We start from the raw sequence: 23,929 nt of genomic DNA, 5'->3' as shown, positions 1-23,929 counted from the left end.
AAAGCTGTTCAACTCCCTTTTGAGGCTCTTCTGTGCATTTTTGTGGAGCAGCTGTCTTTAGAAGAACATATCGAAGCTGTTCAACTCCCTTTGAGGCTCTTCTATGTATTTTTATGGAGCAGCTGTCTTCTAATGAAAATTTTGAACTGTTTTGATACTGGTTTTGTCAGTTTGTTAGCTTCTACCTCAGTTTTGAGGTTCAAATCAACTCTATTTTTCTGTTCAGACTGGTAGAGGCAGTTAAGCAGCATATTTCTGCACTTTGGAACCTTCTGGAAGGAGTTGTGTGGTCACCTTTTCTTGCAATGAATTTTTGCTTCAATCAAGGTGCTTCTAAGTCCTGAATCTTGTTGCAGTTGCTGCACTTGCTGTGCAAACGTTGGTCCTTTTTTTGGCACATTTACCCTTGTGCTTCGGGGTTTATTGCAAGTTATTTCAATTACAAAAACTGTGAAGGCTATTGGCCTTGCGTGAACAAAATCAGGTATTTTGCACTTGTCTTAGTGTTATAATTTGAATTAGTCTTTGGACTCTTTGCATTTGTGCCTTATCTGCAATGGCAAACAATGACCTTTTTGGCATGTTTACTCTTGAACACAAGCTTGATGGGGCACTGACTACCCATGTGGTCATACACGATGTGGCATGTCTTAGTAGTCAAAAATTTGTGGAACATCATTGTAGGTTTTGAGGGGAGACCTCCATCACAGGCACGTTTCATTGCATCCGCCAAGACACGTGGTGGGAATGTTGTTGACTCTTTATCTCCTGTCATTGCTGCCCCAGTGCCTCTAACTCAAGAACAAATTAGATGGGATGGCAGAGATGCTCAAGCTCATGCCTTAACTGTATTGTCACTTAAGAGGATGATTATCCCTCACATCAGCATTTACAAGACTATAAAAAATGCTTGGGATAAGTAAGCCTCTTTGTTCACAATGAAGCACACGTTGCATATCTACGGAAGCCATTAGATGGTGGACAAAGGGGCAAGTATGGATGCCTATCTGACTAAGGACAAGGACTTCAAAGATCAATTTACAACCGAGCTGGAGGGAAATAAACAGCCTATGGATTCACGTCAACGACTGAATTAAAACTGTCCACAGCTCTCCCTTCTCCAAAGCTCTCCCTCTCTCTCCCTCTCTCTGAACAAACACTAGGGCCCAGGACAAATTGTCGGGCTGGACCCCCCCGAAGGTCTTTATTACTTTCAGAAAAACTGTTACAAAAGTTCAGCAGGAAGCTGTCTCGTAAGTCTCTCCTCTCATACGTGAAAAGAAATCTTTTTTTACAAGGGCTTCAAGCCCCATTCAAATTGGCAACATGCCACTTGTCTACAATCTAGACTGACTCTTATTACAAGCCACTTAGGGCCATTCTGGAGTCTTCAAAACTCTCGGTCACACGAACCGCTTCCTAGGTGCTTGTCAGGCTCCCATTTCGCTTAGGAAAAATAATCCTTCTTAGTACCTGCAACAATTAATTAAAGCGCACCACCATGGTACCCATTAATTGTTAGCGCTTTGCATGCAAATAACACACTGTGGACTAATCCTAGTCACGGTGGGCGTCCCCACTGAACACATGTGCACATCTAGACAAATATATATATATATATATTTTTTCTTTGGTTGAACGAGGTCAACACTCTTGATTATAATTAAAGAGCTTCGACCAAAGGTCAAGGCGCTTTAATTATAGCCAAGTCTCTCCAACCGAGGTTGGCACATCTTGGTTAACCGGGGTTAACCCCTCTTGGCGCATGCCAAGTCTTGTTGACCGAAGTCAACATTCTCTGACCGTAGTCAGGTTTACTTGACCGGAGTCAAGTATCTTTGACCGTAGTCAATCCTTTGACCATTAAAATGACTCTTTGACCGTAATTAACACATATAACATTCTTTAATTAAGATCAAATAAATGGTCAACTGTACTTTGACTTAGGATATTTACATTGTGGTGACATCCCGTCGGCTTCTATTCAGTTGACCTCAACTGAAAAGCTTCCTTGTAAACATCCAAAAGCTGTGGATGATCGGATAACATATCTTCGTCCATCCACTTGGCATCTAATGCCGTATAATTCTTGAATTTTACTAGATACCTGTAAAATTCCTTACCCTGAGGGCCTTTACGTACAGTATGGTACACAATTTGCTATGGCTGAAGGACTTCCTCCAGCTCATCCACTTCTGGTGGATCCTCTGATACTGGTTCTGTAGGCTCTGGTCCTTGAAATTTCTTTAGAAGACTCACATGGAATGCATTGTGAATCCTCCAATGCTCTGGCAATGCTAATCTGTATGCAACGTCATTTATTCTTTCTGTAACCCTGAAAGGGCCATAGTATCTGGGAGATAACTTTGCATACACTTTCTGTTTGCCTTTAAACTTGCGGAGCCTAGCTTTTTCAAACTTTAAAAGTACCCAGTCCCCTTCCTTGAGGTCCAACTGTCTCCTATGTTTATCTGCAGCTCTTTTATGTTTCTCTTGAGACCTTTCAATTGCTGTCCGGACTTGGCTGTAAGCTGTCTGGAGGTCCCTCACAAACTGATCAGCTGCAAATATTTCATCTTTAGTCCTTAATATAGGTGGCAAAATCACCTTCCCATATATGACTTCAAAAGGGGCTTTCCCTGTAGAGCTATGTACTGTATTATTGTAAGCAAACTCTACTAACGGTAGGTACTTTTCCCAGTCTGAACTTTGGTCACCCACGTAGCATTTCAGCATATCCAAAATGGTAGAATTTGCTACTTCACTTTGACCATCTGTCTGGGGATGGAAAGAAGAAGAAAAATTCAGATTCGTCCCCATGTTATCGAATAAAGCTCTCCAGAATAGACTGGTCATTCTGGGATCTCGATCACTAACAATGGACTTAGGCATACCATGATGTTTAAAGATCTGTGCCATAAACAACTTAGCCATATGATCTGCCTTTATGGTTTTGCGAACCGGAAGGGAATGAGCTTGCTTGCTGAATCTGTCTATGATAGTCCAAATCCCGTCATTTCCTGACTTTGATCTTGGCAAATCAAAAATAAAGTCCATTGTAATATTTTCCCATGGTGCCTGAGGCACGGGAAGAGGCATAAGTAGGCCAGGTGCCTTCTGTCTATCATACTTCATTTTCTGACACGTAAGGCATTCAGTAACGAACTAATGTATATCTTTGCGCATTCCTGGCCAAAAGAAATACCTCTCTAGTGCTAGAGTTGTTGCTGTAATTCCTCTGTGTCCAGCATAGGGAGGTGCATGGCATTCCCCCAGAATCTTTTTCCTCATCTCCTGGGTGATGCATAGGCAATCATCTTTCATTAAATACCCATCTTTCAGGGAATAGTGACTGGTAGATTGTCCTTCTTGCATCTGCTGTAAAATTTCACCAAAATCAGAATCATGAGCATATTGTTCCCTCATACCTTCCAGGTCCTGATGATAAGCAATAGTCACATTATTGACCTGGGGTCTTCGGGACAAGGCATCTGCCACTCTGTTCCGAATTCCTGGAGTATGGACAATCTGAAAATGATACATTGACAGCATGTTTGCCCATTTCATATGCTTCTCTGAAAGCTTGGTCTGAGTCAAAAAGTATTTCAGACTTTGGTGATCTGTTTTGACAGTAAAATCTGCACCCAGAAGATAATGTTTCCAGGTATGGATAGCATGAATTACAGCCAATAACTCTTTCTCATAGATTCCTAAATATCTTTCCGCATCCCGAAGTCGTCTGCTTTCATAGGCTATTACATGACCATTCTGATGCAATGCAGCCCCAACACATTCTCCACAAGCATCACAATCCACATCAAAAGACTGATACAGATCCGGAACTACCAGAATAGGCTCTGTAGTCAACTTTTCCTTGAGTGTATTGAATGCTTTCTTCTGTGATAATCCCCATGTGAAAGCTGCATTTTTCTTAGTGAGGTTATGTAATGGAGCTGCGATATCAGCAAAATGTCTGATAAATCTTCTGTAGTAAGAACACAAGCCTAAAAAGCTTCGAACTTCATGCACAGTTTTCAGCTCTGGCCATTCCTGGATGGCACGGATCTTCGCTGGATCCATTTGTATCCCATTCTTGGATATTATATGCCCCAGATAGTGGATTTCTTCCAAGAAGAATTCACTTTTCTTGCTGTTTGCATAGAGCTGATGATTTCTCAGCTCATGAAACACTATAGCAAGATGTTCTCTGTGCTCTTCCTCTGTCTTAGAAAAAACTAAGATATCATCAAAGAAAGTACCAGTAAAATGCCTGTACTTCCGGAAGATGCGATCCATCATTCTATTGAATGTGGCTGGAGCATTTGTCAATCCAAAAGGCATCACTAAGTATTCATACAACCCAAATGTAGTGCGGAATGCTGTCTTATGCACGTCCTGAGGTTGTATCCTCACTTGGTGGTAGCCACTCTTCAAGTCTATCCTGCTGAAAACTGAAGCTCCATTTAACTGATCCAAGACATCATCAATACGCGGAATAGGGAATCTATTCTTGATGGTCATTTTGTTCAGTGCGCGATAATCAACACACATACGGAATGAACCATCTTTCTTCTGTACTAACAGTACAGGGGAACAAAAAGGAGACGAACTGGGCTGAATCAAGCCTTTGGACAGCAAGTCCTGTACTTGAGCCATAATCTCCTCTCTCTGAGTCGCACTGACTCTATAAGGGGGTCTGTTTGGTGGCTCACTACCAGGCATTAACTCTATTTGATGATCTTCTGGTCTCTCTGGGGGTAACTCCCCTGGCAAAACATCAGAAAAGCAATCTTTAAAGTTTACCAAAAACTGAAACTTATCTTTGTCTGCATCATTCATTTCAGCATGCATATCAGTCTCTTTTTCTTTTACAAAAACCATGTACGCAGAAATTGCAGACTTTATTGCTTTACCGCATGAAACATCAGATACAATGGGGATAGTGTCCCCTTTATTCCTGGCAATTACACGCTGATTTTTCCCCCTATGTACAAATTCCAGCACTCTTTCAGGAAGAGTCAACTTCACTGCCTTGCGGTGAAACCAAGGCATCCCCAAAACTACATCATAATGTTTCAGTGGAGAAATAAAGAAGTCTTCCTGATCCACATAACTTTGAACATGTAGACGGAGTTTCCCTATCAAGGGAGTAACTGGCACAGGGTTCCCACAAAACATTTGATCGGCATCCAAAGCCCTGCCTAACTCTTCCGTCTTTATTCCCAGCCTCAGGGCTAGATCCTCTGATATGAAATTATCAGTAGCCCCTGGATCAAATAAAATTAGCGCTTGCTGGTCTCTAACTTTGCCCCATGATAGCAGCAATTCTCGTTCTTCTGGGTTCAAAGCATGACCCAGTATATCAGGAATACCCCCCGCCATTGGCTTTTGCGGTCCTCGTGGCTTCTCTGCCTCTTTTCCCTTCGATGATGAAGGCTTTTCTGGGCACTGGGCAGCCACATGCCCCTCTTTACCGCACCTGAAGCATTTCCCATCTCTACGGAATTCCGCTATCTGTTCAGGGGTAAAAGTAGATTTGCCTTTATAGGTCTTTGAGAACTGAGTACCCCTCGGCTTCTGAGGCTGAAACCCTTTCTTTTCAGCCTTAGGGGACTCTTTCTTTTCTGATTTTATGAAATCAGATTTCTTTTTATCAGCACGTCCTGCATGCAAGGATGGCACTGTAGATGGATCTTGTAGCGGTACAAGACTCGCTACTGAGGCTGAATGCATAAGATCTTGAATATTCTTTGCCCCCAAAGCATTCACTACTGCCTGAATTCTTGGAGTGAGACCTGCTCTATACTTCCTCATCTGGGTACCTTTGGAGATCTTTTTGAACGGTGCAACCTGCAAATAAGCATCCCAGAACTTTTGGTTGTACCCATCCACTGTATCTCCTGCATCCATGTGCAAGCTGTCCCAGTCTTGAAGAACATGGTCTCTGAACTGTTTAGGCATGAACTGCTGGTAGAAGGCTTTCTTGAAGCCCTTCCACTTTCTTGGGGCTGACCCATCTGTGGTCAGTGCACTCCACCATGCACTAGCCGTTGCTGTTAAGTGTAAGCTGACCATTCTTAATTTGGAGGATTCTGAAAATTTCTCTGTACCAAAGGCAGCATCAAACTGTCTGATAAACTGCAATGCTTTGTCTGTATGACCATACTGTCCATTGTAGGTCATAAACTTGACAGATTTTCCTCCCTCTTTAAATTCCTTGGTCGCTTTGGAAGACTTTCTCTTCCCAGACTTCTCATGTTTCCTTCTTTTCCTGGATGGTTTATCTGATAAGGAAGAAGAAGACACAGAAGTCGAACTCGAGGTAGACGGTGATGGACTAGGAGATCGGTGACGATGCCTCGATCTCTTTTTACTATGGGACCGTCTCCTATGAGATCTATGAGATCTCTCTCTCTCAGACTGTACACGAGAGTGTGCCTCTGGCATTGGCACGTCATATACTGGATTTGGCATAGCTTCTGCTGGAAACAAATGCTGAGCCCTGGGATCCCTTTTAAGATTTTCCAGTTCTTGTATACGAGTGCGTACCATTTGTTCAAATTCTTGTTGAGATTGTGGCACATTCCTCTGTCTTGGATGCACATCCCTATCTTGAGAATCCCACTGGATAGGTGATTGATCCATATTCTGAGATCTGCAGATTTTCTCACACTGTGCAAATAACTAATGCACACTACCTTTGCTTTTCCAACAGAAAAAGTACCTCAACAAGAGGTGTTTTGCATTCACAATCTATGCCAGTACGGGCTGTCAGTTCAAGGCATGTACCCACACAGTTGCCAAAGCATCATCAACTATGTTGCCCTTTTCTGGCTGCTGCAGATGGCTTCAAAAGGCATCTGTTTTTCCCTCTTTTTACTGCTCAAAGGCATGCATTCTCCTTTTTCTGCAAATCTCTGTTTTCTCTGCTTTTCTCTGGTTTTCTGCTACTTTTCTGACAGTAAAAACCTGACAGGCAGGTGAAAATTAATAGCCAAAACTGTCTCTGCAACTGTCTTTTTTTTTTTTTTTTTTGTTGAAAACAGTAACCAGATGAGTAACTACTGGTTACTCTAACCGACTGTCTGGTTCTGGTCTGGTTAGTCTGCAACTAGACTAACTGGACTGGTTACACCAACCAAACTGGTCTGGTTAGGCCAGCTTAACTGGACCAAAGTTGAACTAACTGGATACTGGTTCAACTAACCAGAGTTAACTGACTGCAGTTGACTTAACCAGGATTTCACTAACCACGGGTCAACCAACCAGGGTTTAACTGTACCAGGGTTAACTTAACCACTGGTCTGCCAGGCTGGCTGCCACGTGTCAGTGCCATGTCAGCATCTGAGCTGTCTGCCACCTGTACTGCGCCACGTCAGCGCCACGTGTCCTGTGCCACGTGTCACTGCCACGTCATCTGGTGCACTGTGTACCTGCTGGCTGCCACGTCAGCATCACGTCAGCGCCACGTGTCAGAGCTGCCACGTCAACGCCTGCCCAAACCTTGGTCGTGGGCTGATCGTCGTCGGGCGTCGCGGTTTTTGTGTCTCTGGAGAGGCGATGATCGTCCGTCAGCGAGCGAACCAACTAACCGATGCGTGAAGATATCGCTGTCCCACCCGAGGCGTCACGCAATTGTTTGGACAAATATCTCTCCAAGGAATGACTGAAGCCCACGCCCCCGACTCCTCGTTTAGCTTACCAACTGAAGGACCGTATGAACCTTCGTACTTTGCCTGGTTACCGTCCTGCGTATAGCCTCCGTCGGTGCATCCAAGGGTAGGTGGTCAGCAATCATTTAAAAACTAAAACTTGAGAGCCAGAATCTCGTTGTCCACTGTTTGGACGGAATTTGCAACAGGCAAAATAGAACATTTAAAGGTCCGATAATCTTCTGATTACCCAACCAAACACCCTTCAGCCTTTCTTGGATCGTCACCACCTGAAAAGATGGCGAATCCCAGGCTCTGATACCAATACAACCGAGCTGGAGGGAAATAAACAGCCTATGGATTCACGTCAACGACTGAATTAAAACTGTCCACAGCTCTCCCTTCTCCAAAGCTCTCCCTCTCTCTCCCTCTCTCTGAACAAACACTAGGGCCCAGGACAAATTGTCGGGCTGGACCCCCCCGAAGGTCTTTATTACTTTCAGAAAAACTGTTACAAAAGTTCAGCAGGAAGCTGTCTCGTAAGTCTCTCCTCTCATACGTGAAAAGAAATCTTTTTTTACAAGGGCTTCAAGCCCCATTCAAATTGGCAACATGCCACTTGTCTACAATCTAGACTGACTCTTATTACAAGCCACTTAGGGCCATTCTGGAGTCTTCAAAACTCTCGGTCACACGAACCGCTTCCTAGGTGCTTGTCAGGCTCCCATTTCGCTTAGGAAAAATAATCCTTCTTAGTACCTGCAACAATTAATTAAAGCGCACCACCATGGTACCCATTAATTGTTAGCGCTTTGCATGCAAATAACACACTGTGGACTAATCCTAGTCACGGTGGGCGTCCCCACTGAACACATGTGCACATCTAGACAAATATATATATATATATATTTTTTCTTTGGTTGAACGAGGTCAACACTCTTGATTATAATTAAAGAGCTTCGACCAAAGGTCAAGGCGCTTTAATTATAGCCAAGTCTCTCCAACCGAGGTTGGCACATCTTGGTTAACCGGGGTTAACCCCTCTTGGCGCATGCCAAGTCTTGTTGACCGAAGTCAACATTCTCTGACCGTAGTCAGGTTTACTTGACCGGAGTCAAGTATCTTTGACCGTAGTCAATCCTTTGACCATTAAAATGACTCTTTGACCGTAATTAACACATATAACATTCTTTAATTAAGATCAAATAAATGGTCAACTGTACTTTGACTTAGGATATTTACATTGTGGTGACAAATTGGCCAACATTGACTAGGTTGTGCCAGATAGTCAAATTGGATCCATGACACTGAGCGGACTTCTAGACACATATTAAGGGTTTGCAACATGTTGAGGATGATGGCCATGGGCAATCCCAACTATTACAGCTTTGATTAGCCGGTCACCTTATTGTTGTAGGAAGAACAAAGCCGTGCTAATTGGAATGCCTTTATTTCATGTGATCAGGCTTGTGCTACCCATCATAAGATAATGCAAAAATGGCAAAGCCTTGCGGGAAACCCAAGCATAATTGTGGTAGTACTTCAGATGCCAAAAGGGATGCTGAAAAGAAAAAGAAGAGCTGCAACTATTACAAGAAACTAGGTCATTATATCTCTGAGCCGAAAGCGCATAGAATCAGAGAAGAAGAAGAAGCATTCTAGCCTTGTAGTTACCGATGCTTCACTGGCCAAGTTAAGCTTACCACAGCATCAGGTGATCCTGTCTCTATAAAGGATATTTTATATGTTCCACGAATAAAAAAAGCATCTCATATCCATTTCAACCATTGCTATATCACAATATAGAGCTATCTTTGATGGTTACCAATGTGCCGTCTATGATTTCAGAAATGGTAATACCATTTTCATCACTGGAACATTGACACAAGGCCTATATAGACTTGATGCCTATGACAAAGAGACAAACATTGCAGCACTTGCAGTAGAGGATTATAGGCTAGGGCAAGCAATAAAAGTTCAAGGAACGAGGGAATAAAGACAAAAACGAGCTGTTGTAATGAATTGCTGCAAAAACTGAGTGAAGGTACAAGAGAGAGCCAATATAACAAAACCCTAGGGCAAAGTTCCCTAACTAGACTAAGTGTCCTTCGTGGTACATGTACTAACTGTACCAACTGACCTGACTGATTGTAACTAGGCCTACAAGGCACATACCAAGGAATGAGTGGCACCTACGGATAGCCCATGAACAGCCTACAAACCCCCCTCCATGCTATGGGCTGAAGTATCCTGGACACGTCTCAAAATACCAAAATATCTGGGGGCAAAAGTCTCCTCAAAGTCAATGCCTTGCTACTTAGCATAGCCCTTAGCAACAAGACGGACATTGTAATGGTCCACTGAACCATCAGCTTTCCGTTTAATCTTATAAACCCACTTAAAACCAATGGCATTGTTACCAGGAGGCAAGTCACATAACTCCTAAGTGTTGTTCTGCTAGATAGGATCCAATTCGTCTTGCATAGGCTTCAACCAACATTCATTCTGAAAGGCATCCTTATGGCATAAGGGCTCTTCATTCCATGTTGTAGCAACCAATGCATATATTCACTATTGGAATTATTGCCATAATTCATGGCAGTGACCAATGTATAGTCAATAGGTGAGTTAGGGGCACTTTTCCCTCATTAGAGGTTTTGCCCCTAACCATAGTTAGGACCCCTAACTACAGTTAGTGGATAGGTTTATGTTTAAAGCATATTATCTAGAGTGACTAGACCACTAGAAACAAAAGTAATGGCAACTTGCCCAATGCCTTTCACTGTATATGATGCATTATTGGCACATGTAACTGTCCCCCCTTAGATGCATGCTCAAGTGAGCCAAATAACTTCCTGCAGGAAGTGATGTGCTTGCTAGCACCACTATCAAAGAACCAAGCATCAGATATATCAGAAACATTCATGCAGGCATCATGAACATCAGGATTATAATGACATGTAACAAGAAGAGCCCAATGTTGGTCATGTGCAAAATTAGCTGACTCATGTCGATCATCTGGACTGGGAGAACCTGATACTGCAAGCCCATACTCTTTCTTCTTCTTCTTAGATGCGATTCTCTTCCTGCATTCAGAAATGTCATGTCCAGGTTTCCTGCAATAGTTGCATCTCTTTTTCTTCTTCTTATCCCCAGAAGAAGAAGAAGCATCATGGAAGTGACCAGCATATGAAAGAGGAGGTTTACCAACGGAAACCTTGCCTTTGTCTTTGTTTTTATGCTGGGCAGCGAAGGCTTGATTACTAGCCATAGAAGCATTGCGGTTTGCACGGCTTTGTTCCTCTTGTAGTAAGGGGGGAACCAGTAGGTCAAAGGAATAATGGTTGGCATTGCCACCTATAACCAACCTCAATGGAGTCAAGTAACCTGTGGTAGTGGAGCTACTAAACGAGCATCCACACCAATGTAGAATGCAAAAAAATGCAAAATGGCAGTGATGAGTCCTAAGTACAACATAGTCACATCCCGACTATATATATCAATCTCAGCATCATCGTCGGCATCATCATAACCATCATCATCATCATCGCCAGGAGCAGGACATAACAATAAATGGGGTTATGGAAGTGGAGGCATGAGGTCAGCAATAGAACGATGTCGCCCCCTCAAGGGTGCAGTCCTGGTACGTCTCCTGATCGTAGCTCTGCGTCTAACCAAGGCCACTGTGACCCCTCAAAACCAAAAGGCAAAATTCTGCTCAAGCTTCAAAGCTTTTCACTGCAAAAGACTTGGTTGTCTCAAGGTGTACATGCTGCAAAAAATTCCCAAAAGGCAACACGAGGCCTTTCCACAATGCAAATGAAGCAAATAAAGGACTATTTTGCAAAAATTGGAAAGAACCAATGCAACTGAGGCTTACCCAATTATGTCAAGCTTGGGCGCTCCTACAAACAGCCAATGACAGCTTGTTTGAGGGACCCTCTCTTTGCTCTGTTCTCGCCAACCTGTGGAGTGATGAAGCCTCTTGTTGAACGAAGGACTGTAGTGGATTGCTTTCTATCAAAGCTACTAGTTGAAGGTGTCTCTACGTGCAAGTCCTCTTACATTCGTTGCTTCCAAAGGTTGGCTTTTGTTTTCATTTATGACGCTCTTTTGCTTCCTTGTTTGTTCAAGAAAATGTTACTGTATATGGACGTATGCTTCGCTCTTTCTCCAGCTCTTTGGCCGTTCGTCAGTGCTACTTTGTTGCTTGCACTGTGGCCCAAAAATACAGCAAGAAAAGGCTCCAAATGCGAGCAGAGAGATTCACCCTTGAAGGAAAGGTCAAAAGGACAGCAAATGGCAATGTGAGATGCCAAGAGAAGGCTGGAAATGAGAGTTACAACAAGAGAAAGTGCTCCCACGTCGAGGAGAGCACTTCGAAAAATAAAAGAAGAGTGATCCAATGGAGGGAACCTCGCAGCCTGAGGCAAAGGAAAGACAAATAAGAGAGAACGGGCTCAAGGCAAAATTTCCACCACTTGCACACTGCCCACTAGCCTCCATTTCAATGTCCTCTGCCTCTTCCTCCTCCACAAACTCATTCATTACGCGCATGTCCTCCTTCCCAGTGCATCTTGAAAACAAATTCTTCAAATTCAAAAGGGAACTCGGCCTCCACCCCCCCAATCCATCACCTGCCAATCCATTGCCCGCCGGTCAATCTGAGTCCCATAGCATTCCCTCAGGATCAATCAAGATGCCGTTTGACGTACTTGCAGAGCAGCTGAAATACAAACTGAGGAGGAGATAAGTACTCTACAGACCTCTCAAGAGCCAACATCAGTGGCTGCCAGCCTACCTTCTCGATCATCCAAGAAGCGCACGCCAGCTCCAGTACATGGCCTCTACATAGCAGTAGCAAGCTCCAAATGTCTTCAAACACCGACATGTGCTTCAAAATGAAGAAATGTGTAGAGCAAATGCTTCAAATGGCTGGCACGAGCTTCGAGGCAAGTCCGGACTGCAGCAAATGCTTCAAAGGAGATCCATACACCAATTAATGGGCTGTATGACGGCCGTATAGTAGCCTTGACACATCCGTACAGTAATTATTGCACCTCTGACACGTCCGTACTGTGGCGGGACAGCAATAAATGCAGCCAAATTTCGGTCGTATAGTCCGTACGACTGTACGGAATCCATACAACAGCCATGTTTCCACGTGTGAACCTGTACTGCAATAAATGTCTGTCAATTGCTCTGATTTCAGCAGCAGGCACTCCAAAACACCAATTTTCCGTGCCAAATGCAAAGTTCTCGCGATGGATATAGGTTGCATTTGGTTCACAGTGATGTGTAGTCCAATGTAGACAGCATCTATTGGGGTAGTTCATACTTTGTTACTTTTGTGGATGATTTCACCCAGCATACTTGGTTTACCCATTGAAATCCAAATCACATGTCTTTACTTATATTACGCAATTTCTTGCCATGGTTGAAAATGTAAACGGGCACATGCTTCTCACCCTCCGCACTCTCAGGTCCCCTCAGAGGCAAATCAACTTGCCCTAATACCACATAAAAAGATTGAATAAACCAAGTGGAAAAAATAGCATAGTTAATCAAAGCTCTTTTCATCATATGAATTAAACAATCAATACTAACTATCACGCAACCATACACACATCTAACACAATATATGAGCCACCATGAAATGATAAAAACACAGGTTGGCAACCCAAGCAATACCCCAACCCTTGTATCTCCACCAATCATTGTTATAGCACTGCGGTGAATACCTCTTGGAGGAGTGTAGAACCCTCAGATACTAGAGCGGCACAAGAAAGATCATACATGAAAAATTGGCACATACCAAAGCTACCATGCAACGAATCGCCCGTCAATTAACTTATCACAAGCCCTAGAAAGGGATGAGATGGGGGTGGGGGGGTTGAGAGGCCAAGAAAGGGGTTTTGAAAGGGGATGCAACAAATCACAAATATGGCCTGTGTGGAAGTGATTGAACATCTAGGTAGTACAACACTGCATAATCATTGAAGTCTTTCAAATATGTATTCAGGGGTAAAGTGCCTCTGTAGATCAGTGCAAGAGGCATGTTTATCATCTGAAAAGCCTTGTGGCTGTTGACATGATTTGAGAGTCTAGTAGCACTGTTTTTTTGAACGGTGAATGATGGAGCATGGTGTATTGAGCATGACTGGCTCAAGTTGGTGTCATCATCAAGGTGATAGCTTGTATCATAGATGGCTTGCCTTTGATGTATGAGCTGCTATGCACTGCACACAAAACTGCAACCAAATTTCATTCTGAGAGTGCACTGCTCTGTTGTTAGAAAAATGCATATCTGCAAACACATAGGTCTCTAGACTATGGACTTTGTTGAAGTAAAGACTCCTTACTAAGTAAAGCTACACCTATGTTCTATATTCAATACACAAGAACTGGTAAACACCAGATTCAGCTACTAAATTGACAATTGTAATGCTAGGCAAAAGTGTAACATTAGATGATACAACAATGCATCAACTAAATTACCAGCTCAGACAATAACAATTTGCCTTCAAGTAAGAAAAAACTGGCTTTCCAATTCACCCTCTGCAATTCTCAGAGTTGCTACTAGTTCGAAATAGTATCAGAAGATCCCTTGAGTCATCTTTTAGAGTAGATTTGTGAAATGTTTCAACAAAGAAACACCAGTCGTTAAAAAAATGCTGCTTCGAATATGTGCATTTATGAGGCTAATGCCAACCTAGGTCCTTTACCCAGGAGCACATGATCTGAACCCGCAAACAGTCATGAGACTTGGTGGAAAGAGAACCTCTTTTTTACGTCTTTGCCCCTCAAAGTCAAAAGGCTGGATTACAATCATAACAGACAGGCCACCTTGTTCCCTGCTGTACTGAAGTATATCTAAGGCCACTTTGCCAGACGTACCAGCTCCAATTCCAATCACCTACAAAAATTAACAGAAGTTTTAGTAGAGGTAGGAATCCCCCTAACCAAGAAGATATTCTATGCATACAGTTTGTATTTCAGGGAAACTAAATTACAGTGTAATTTGTACACCGACAGTATATCCTGCTGAAATAGCATTTGCCTACAATTCTTAGAATTGACCACTTTAACATGAACGATAGAAGCTCACCATTGACATGCAGCAAGAATTAGCCTGGACTTTCTTTGGCATAATGTTTGATCATTACTTTCAAGGTTTTCACATCTAATTTACTGATGAATCATCAGTTATACTTGAAATTTCAGTATCCCAAACTTCCCACAAATACAACAAATTGATGCTTGATAATAATGTCAGCCATAAATATTAAAAAGGTGAAAACAAGAGCATGCAATGTTGGCAAAAGCCTCATAGGGAGACCTTTGGAGACATTGGGAGTATGTTGGCTCTTTCCTTGGCCACATGTCATGGGTAATTTCGGTAATACTATGCTAGTGATTGGATGAGATGATGAAGGTAATCATGTGGAGATCGAGGTCTATCCTAGGGGCAGTGGACAGATAGTGCACGGAAACTGTGGCAGGCAATTTCCAGTGTGGGCGACCAATCGGGTAAAGCGGCTTCTACATCCGTGATGTGGTTCTCTTCGTTGAAGGCTGAGGCGATGACGTCTTCTACTAATCAAGACATTCTGGACAGTGGAAGCTCTCTTCGTCCAGGCTATCACATGAGAGTTGTCTTAGTATCTCGTTTCTGAGGCCTTCATGGCTGGCTGATAGTTTGCATTAGTCTTGGTCCTCTGCTGAGTCTGCATCCTGTCCTTGTAGAGCCGATTGTCCCCGGCTGAGTCATGAGTTTGGTGTCAATGTAAGTGGCAGCAATCATCCGTCGAGGCGAGCCATAGTCCGCCGTATCTTTGATTCAGTGAGTAAATAGTCTTTGAAGTTTTTACCATGTCGCATGTCTCTAGTTTCTTCTCCATATTTCACGTATTATTTGGACAGTGAGTGTGCTGTGAGTATTTCGATTGATTGCATGTGAAAAGGGAGGGGGCGTCTTGAATATCACAGGGTTTTTTTATAACATGCAATATAGTATTTGGGCATTTTGACCGAGAATTCTAAACAAAATAACCAATGAAATATTTTGTGTACTTGTTTTTCCAGAGAAAAGTACCATCTATAACTTTGTGTATTATGCACAGCTCTCCAAGCAGTTAAAATTGCACACTATGACAAGATAATGCTAGGTGTGGAGCTTTGTCTACACAGCTCTCAAAGCAGTTAAAATTTGCAAACTTTCACGAGAGAGTGTTGTGTGTCTTCTGCTCATTTGCCCCTTCTGCTTCATAAGAAAAAGTATCATCTGTAACTTTGCGTACTATGACACAGCTCTCCAAGCAGTTAAAATTTGCACACTATCACAAGAGTATACTGGGAGTCTGCTGCTCACTTGCTCCTCCTACTAGCTCCCCTTCAGCTCTTCCTCTTCCTCCATCCCCCACCCTTCCACTCCTCCCTCCTCCTCCATTTCTTTCCTCATCTGCCTTTTGTCTCTGCTGGCCCCCCTCAGCTGAGACAGCCTGTCTTGGGCTGTTATGTCTGCAATTCCCCACTATTTGACCCCCTGTTGCCCCCCATTTCTGCCCAATGGCCCCGCCCGCCTACTGGCTGTAGCAAAGCCATGGGTTGGGGGGTGACCTTATTTCAGCTTTTCAGGGCAGTCCCGTGGATTCCCTTCCAGCCCGCTTTCCAGGGCTCTCATACTGCGGAGTGCTCGCAGGCCAAAGGCAGTTTGCCACGGCCCACTCCCCCTCCTTTCATTTTTATGCCCCCCCTCCTTTTCTGGCCGCTCGTGCTCCCAAGCTCTTCGCCTCCTACAAACGCTCCCCTTCCCACTCCTTGTCAGCTTCAGACCTCCTTGTTGTCTGCTTCAAACCTCCTGGGCCTGTGGGCAGTTGCATTGTTCCATAGGGACGTGCGCTCTCCCTAGACTGGCTGGCCCCTCCTTTCTGGTTCCTCTCACGCTGCATGCTTCCTCCTGCATTTCCTTCTCGCATGGATAGTTGATCAGTGGACAGTGGCCAAGGACCACCCTCTTCGTCCTTTGCTTTGGAGTTCTCTCACTTGCAGCTATGGAAGTACACGGATGGCAGTCTCAAGTTGGAACATAAGAAGTAATATCCCCTACTTACAGTCTTTCTCTGACATAATGATAATGACCCTCAATATGCTTAGTGCATGCATGAAGCACTGGATTGCATGCAATGGGTAAAAAGCACTCTGACTATAAGTGTAGATAGTGATGGGAGATGTCTGACCATAGCTAGAGGTAGCAACTGTAGGTTGCTTTTTGCTGAACCAAGAAATATATGAAGCTCCAACCATAGAACAATTGCCACTATTTGACACTCTAATGTCATAACATCCTGCCCAGTCATGGTCTGTAAATGCATGCAGAGTAAGTGAAGAGTTGTGACCATAAAGAAGGCCCAAGTCTTGGGTGCCTTTCAAGTAGCAGAGGACATATTTCAATTCCTGACAATGCTGTGTAGTAGGACTATGCGTGAATCTGCTTAACAGGGAAACAACATACTGAAGATCAGGCCGTGTGTGACACAAATATATCAAGCATCCAACGGCCTACTGATAGAGAGTGGCATCAAAAGGCTCGGTGGCATCATCCAAGGAGGAACAAAAACAAAATTTCAGGAGTGTAGAAACCGGTTTACAATCCTCAAATTGAAATCTATGTAGGAGCTGTCCAATGTATTTGGACTGACTCATAATACCCCCTTCAACATAAGCAAACTGTCCAATATAGGAGCTGTCATATGTATTTAGACTGACTCATCATAATATCCCCCTCAACATGAGCAAACTAAATGCCAAGATAGTGGTGAAGCTAGCCCAAATCTGTCATTGCAAATATGCTGAGCATAAGGAGCCTCTAGAGCCCGCCAAAGAAGAAAACTCCAACAAAAGAGAAAAGATTAACACGGTGGTACATGAAGACCCTGGAAATATTCATGGGTGACTGCTATTCCTGAAGCAAGTTTAGATGGATAGAGGACCTAGAAAGGCCCCAAAAGTTTTGGCAGTAAACTACAAGCTAATGGCACAAATCAAGCATGAGTCAAAGACCTTCGGAGAAGTAGAGCGCATCCTTGAGTGGCGACAAGCAATGGAGACTGGGATGGCTACTATTGAAAAGAACCGCACGTGGGATCTACTACCAAGGCCGTCCAAGTGGAAGGTCACTGGAATCAAGAGGAGCGTACAAAGCCAAGTGCAAGTCAGACAGTATACTTGACGAGTACAACGCAATGTTGGAGTCCAAGGGTTAATCACAAGCTGAGGGCCTAGATTATGATGAGACCTTTGCACCAACAGCCTGGATGGAAACAATTCGATTGATAGCAATAGCTGCCTTTTATAAGTTGCCCATCTACTAGATGGATATAAAGCATGTGTTTCTAAATGGAGACTTAGAGAAGGAACTCTATGTGGAGCAGCCACAGAGCTTTCAAACCTAGTAGACCATGGTGTGTAGACTCAAGAAGACGTTCAACACACAGAAACAAGGTTTCCGAGCATGGTACCAACAAAATGATGACTACTTCTCACAAATTGGTCTTTCTCGAAGTGTGTCGAATGATGTTGAGTCTATATGTGGATGATCTTATCCTGACAGGGTGTCTCATCCAGCAAGATCAGGTTAAAGACTCTTGCATGAAGACTTTGATATTATTTTTTATGAATTGAGATGTGGCATGAAGAAGAGAAGACTTTCATCTCTCAAAAAAAGTACAACCAGTAGATTCTAAAGCGGTTCCAAATGGAAGATTGCTAGCAGACGATGACGCCCATGGAAATTGGGAACAAACTCAGCAAAGAAGACACTTCTGAGCTGGTGGATTTGATGAAGTATCGAGCTCGTGAGGAGCTTACTTACCTCACAAACACTCACCCCGACATTGCATGCCCTTTCTCATCAACACCATAAATCATTTTATTAAAAATTATGTTTTAATCAATTTAAATCGATTTCAACAATTTAAATCCTTAAAAATAGCAACATATGTCCTTTAGCTGACTAAGAATATACCACTTGATACATTTTAAAACAAGGCATACCATATACAAGTAATTATTTGATCGTAGTAAGAAATACAATGTAATTATAAGCATTGACTATTGCAGCAATCACCAAGGAACAATCCTTGACTGGACAGATTTTTTATCGACTTTTATTTTAAAAAATAATCAAATTAATTTGAGTGAATTTCTAAAAATAAATCGATTGAATCACCATGGCTAACGCACCAATACGAGTGTGCTAAAAGGAGTTGCATGCATTGAGGCAAGACAAGTGATAGTAATCTTACCACTCCTCCCATGCTAGGTGGACACTTAAAAGTGAAAGAATTGACTCACCAATTCTTCTATATATATACACCTTCATAAGACTGAATATATCCAATCTTACAAATTAAAATTTTATAAAACAAGCGAAAGAACAAAGGAAAGAAAGGAGTTTGTAAGCAACGTTAAACAAAATCATTTATCATAGATATCCATAAACCTAAAAAAGATTGAGTAATACTAAGATCCAAGAAACTACAATAGCTTCCACTAGCTTTTAAAGTAAGTTAGCAAAGCTCTAGAGGATTAATTCCTACACCGAAAGAATTCGGATTTTTGTAGAAAAAATCTTTAAAGTTTGGAACATTTAAAACATATAAACCATCTAGACTATTGAACCTAGCTCACAACTTGGCACATTTGGGAAGCTTGCTACAGCCTTGTGATGGGGGGGCAGCAAATGTCAACACATGACTGGACCTCACATATACCTTGCAATCAATCTAGAAGTAAGACAACAAGGACTCCAACTATTAAGCATCGGTGGCAATTCTAGAAGGCTTGGCCAATAGGAATATCCTACATTCTCTCAAATCAATGAATTCGGTGGTTGCATAGCCCACCGCACTTGTTGGCACCTACTCTTGCATTTCCACAAGCAATGAACTGGAATCCAAACTCATTTGCTTCAGCATTTTCAGCCAATACCGCCACTAGAGCTTGAAGACCGGCTTCAGGATTGGACTCTTCATTCACCAGGGTCGTCATGCCGTCCTTTGAGGTTGTCCCACATTACTGTATATTCTTTATATAAAGTTCTTTTGCCCCCGCCCTTGGTTTCACATGGGACAAATCAGCTTTGGCAAATGAATCGTCCTGCAAAGTGGTAGCGAAAGAGATTGCCGCAAATTTGGAATTCTAAAATTCCCCTTTGACAACAGGTTTTTTTGTGGCGAGTTTTGCTGGGAGTTCTTCTGTCTGGGCAGCTTTTTGCACGCAGACATATTGCTCTGGCTGTTTGCCGCAAATGTTTGGCTACGCGGGAGTCCATGCCTCATCTTCTTTGGCATTGCTCTCACACCCGTCATTTCTTGAGTCTCCTTGGGCACCGTTTGGGAACTAGATTTCCTAATGCTACCTTTGGGAAGTTTTTCTGGCTTTTTAGGATTCACACACCCAGACAGGAGTTTGACCTATTTTTCACTTGGGTTCGCTACTAAGCACTCTGGACTCTATGGAAGGATAGAAATCATAGAGTCTTTGGTGATCCTACTTTCTCCACTTTATCCTTTTTAGGCACTCCTTGCAGCAATCTCTCTTTGATTGTCTACAAACACATTACATATACTCTAATGTATACTTGTCATATAGTCACATCTTATGTTGATGTACTTTGGCACATCCCATTTTGGGATAGCCACTCTGTAATATAAAGTATCAAAAAATTTCACCCACCAAAAAGAAAGTGTGTGTGGCAGATGGAAATCTCCAGGATGGGATGGTCTCACTGTTGAATTTTTTCTTGCATTCTGGGATCTTCTAAAATTCACCTTGCTACAAATGGTAAATACAGCATGGCAAAATCAGCAGTTGCCTGTGTCATGGAAAAAGGGTCTTCTCAAGCTGATTCCAAAAAAGCAGCTATGTGATTCACTTGGTGATTGGAGGCCAATCACGCTCATGCCAGTCATTTACAAGATCATTGCCAAAATGGTGGTTGATTGGATTAAAGGTTATTTGCATGATGGGTTGCATCCCTCCCAATATGGCTTTGTTCCACGTCGCCATATCACAGATAACATTGCGAATGCTTATATTATGATTGAATATGCCAAATAAATGCAGCAAGATGTTCTACTCTTGCAGGTAGATATTGCAAAAGCCTTTGACACAGTTCAATGGGATTTCATCTCGCAAACTATGCGAGCTTTGGGGTTTGGACCAAAAATGCAGCAGGTTATTTACTAGCTTTACAGAGATAGCAATGCGGCTTGCATTCTTTCTGGGGATATCTTTGATGAGTGGACTCATCGTTGTTCGGTCCGCCAGGGATGCCCTCTCAGTGCTTTACTGTATGCCATTGCTACTCATCCTATGCTGCAATATATTGATCATCTTGTGGCTACAGGATCACTTCATGGCTTGGAATTGGATGCTAATCACAGCATGGTTGCTCAAGCTTATGCTGATGATTCTTTCTTTACCCCGAAGAATACGCCCCATGATCTTGGTGCCGTGATGCAGGCCCTCTCTATTTATGGTTTGGCAGCTGGTCTTCATGTTAATTTTCAGAAGTCTAAGCTGCTTCCTTTGCATTCCAAAGACTGGCATAGTCTATTATGGCCCGGGGATATCATTCCACCCACTCAATTTGTTCATCATCTTGGTTACCCTTTGGGGTGGGAACTCACTCGCCGACAACAAACTGATTGGTTTTGGCTAAGCTTCGAAAAAAGCTTGAGTATTGGAAACTGGCAACTTGGCCTTTGCACGTTCGTCTTCGAATAGTGCAATCCATCCTTGTGGCATATATTCAATTTTACTTGCCATTAATCATGTTCACTAAGGCAGATCTTACATCTTTCATGTCTGTCTTTATGGAAATCTTCCGGCGATCCAAACATGGCAGAAAAAGTCTCAGGCTGCTTTCGATGCATCACATTTGTTCTCCCAAGATGCATGGTGGATTAAACATCACGGATATTCATGTGCATATTCTTGCCCACAAGGAAAAAATGTTGCTGCAATTTCTGCAAGGTGATCAGCCTTGGGCTCTTATGATTAGGACTCTGGTCACTCATATCAGTATTTCTGCGTTTGGTCATTGGCAACTCGATCACTGGGATTTCTTTCTTGGCTGCACTAATGGCACTTTGCCTAACTGCCCTTTTGTCTCCCGCTTGCTTCTTGACTGGAAGCATGTTCTTTCTCATCTGGAATGGAATGGACGGCAATCTTTGCTTGGGAATTCTTTCAGAGCTGAAAGCATTCACTAGTCGAAAGTCTTTCAGGCCTCCCTTGGCTTTACAGGAACCTCGACATTCCTACTTTGTCTCGTTTAAAGGCATCACCTTGGTTGCTGATGTTATAGATGATGTTGATACTGTGCTCCCCTTTTCTCTAGCAGCCACTACATATGGATTGGGCTCTCATTATCGTCCTTTGTGGCGACAAATTACTTCTATGCTTTCGCCTTTTGTTCCGATTACTCCTTTGGAACTTCAAGATTGGCTAGAAGATTGGACTTTGACTTCTCCAGGGTCCTCTTCTCGTCCTTTGAGGTTATCTCAGATTACTGTACCTGCATTGTATAAAATCCTTTTGCCTCAACCTTGGGTTTCAGAGAGAGGTGATTCTGTTTGGCGAATGCATCGCCCAACCAAGTGGTGGAGGAAAAGATTACAGCAACTTTGGGCCTATAAAGTACCGCTTCGGCAACAGATTTTCTTTTGGCGAGTTCTTTTGGGAGTGTTTCCATCTAGACAACTACATCTAGACAACTATTAGCTCATCGATACATTGCTCCTGCACTTTGCCACAAATGTTCTGCTTCTTCGGAGACTGTGCCTCACTTGTTTTGGCATTGTCCGTGCTCTCATGAGTTTTTTTATCTACTTCGACAGCGCCTGCGAGCGAGATTCCCATCTGTTCCGTTTGGAAAGTTCTTCTGGCTATTTGGGTTTCATCCATCCAGACCGGGGTTTCATCTTTTCTTCGTTTGGGTTCGCTACTGGGCACTATGGACTTTATGGACATATAGGAATTCTAAAGTCTTTGGTGATCCTACGTTCTCTCTGTTTAGCTTTTCTAGGCGTTCTCCGCAGCAATCTTTCTTTGATTGCTTGCAGACCCGCTGCATAGATCATGAGGTCTTTTTGGCATATACTGAAATTTTCAGTTGATGTAATTGTAGCACCTTATTTTGAGGTCAAAGATTTCACCCCAAAAAAAAAAAAGTGTGTGTGTGTGTAAAGACATACATACATGTGTGTGTGTGTGTGTGTGTGTGTCTGTGCGGCCTCTGCTGTTCAGCCTCGCCAGGATCCCGTGCAGCCTCCCCTCCTGTCCGTACACCTGTACGGTCGCCGTACGTTTTTCGTACGATCGTACGAACAGGTCTGGCTCACCCCCACGCAGCTCCGAGCAGTCCCGTACTTGTCTGCATCGCCATCGCCGTACTTTTCATGAAGACCCTTCCGTACATCCATACAACCTTGTCCATTTCCGTACAGTCCAGTCTCCCCGTGCCCCGTCAGCATCTCCGTGCAGTTCAGTTTCTTCCGTACAGTCTCCTCCGTGTATCCGTACGTACAGTCTCCTCCGTGTATCCGTACAGTCTCCCGTGCCCCGTCAGCATCTCCGTACGGTTCAGTTTCTTCCGTACAATCTCCTCCGTATATCCGTATAGTCCCATCTTGCCCCGTACAATCATGTACCTTTTCCGTACAATCCTGAGTTGTACTCCTGTACTTTTCTGTACAGTCCTGTGTCTCGCTTGTTTAGATTCTGTACCCCTCCGTACAGTCCCTCTTGCCTTGTTGTATTTCAATCATGGCTTCAGGTTCGGATGTTTGTACATATGCTCGAAAAGAAAGACCTGCAGATGCTAAGCGCCGCCCTTCACAGCCTGCAACACAAGATGATGAACTTACAATGGAAGCTCAATACGTGTTTGATACACTTAAGGATGACTTTCAGCAGTCACGACAGGAATGGGGCAAACGAGTCCCAGAGGTCACATACAAATTGAAATTGCCATCCCTTGTGAATCCTCTCAGGAAGTTATCTCAAACCGTGGTAATAATTTTCTTTCCAGGAAGAATCCCAGCAGCCAGTGATGTTGCACAGTGGATTAAGTCCATCCTTGGAGGATGCTTTGTAGAGGGAGTATATTTTGCATCTAGAGGCTTTTATGAGGTGCATTTATCAGATGCTTTGTGCAAGCAGAGGCTACTTGAGCTTTCTCCCCTCTTTTACGGGAAGCAGATGGTACA

At 43.2% G+C, this 23,929-nt stretch overlaps 1 protein-coding gene across 3 annotated transcripts in view; it reads right to left on the bottom strand.

The window, feature by feature from the left end:
* Nucleotides 1-23,929, bottom strand: part of LOC147881325 (protein ACCUMULATION AND REPLICATION OF CHLOROPLASTS 3, chloroplastic-like) — a 177,545-nt gene that overhangs the window by 87,103 nt on the left and 66,513 nt on the right. For all 3 annotated transcript variants that reach the window (XM_087370128.1, XM_087370129.1, XM_087370130.1), the window contains exon 4: nt 14,434-14,568. In XM_087370128.1, coding sequence (XP_087226254.1) covers nt 14,434-14,568 — 135 coding nt within the window. The remainder of the gene's footprint in view (nt 1-14,433; nt 14,569-23,929) is intronic.

The sequence above is a fragment of the Dipteris shenzhenensis genome, chromosome 31 (assembly GCF_047967505.1).
Source record: "Dipteris shenzhenensis isolate YYH24624 ecotype China chromosome 31, Dip_SZ_1.0, whole genome shotgun sequence".
Taxonomy (NCBI): domain Eukaryota; kingdom Viridiplantae; phylum Streptophyta; class Polypodiopsida; order Gleicheniales; family Dipteridaceae; genus Dipteris; species Dipteris shenzhenensis.
The sequence above is the reverse complement of the archived record's forward strand: the minus strand, read 5'-3'. Positions and strand labels throughout refer to the sequence as shown.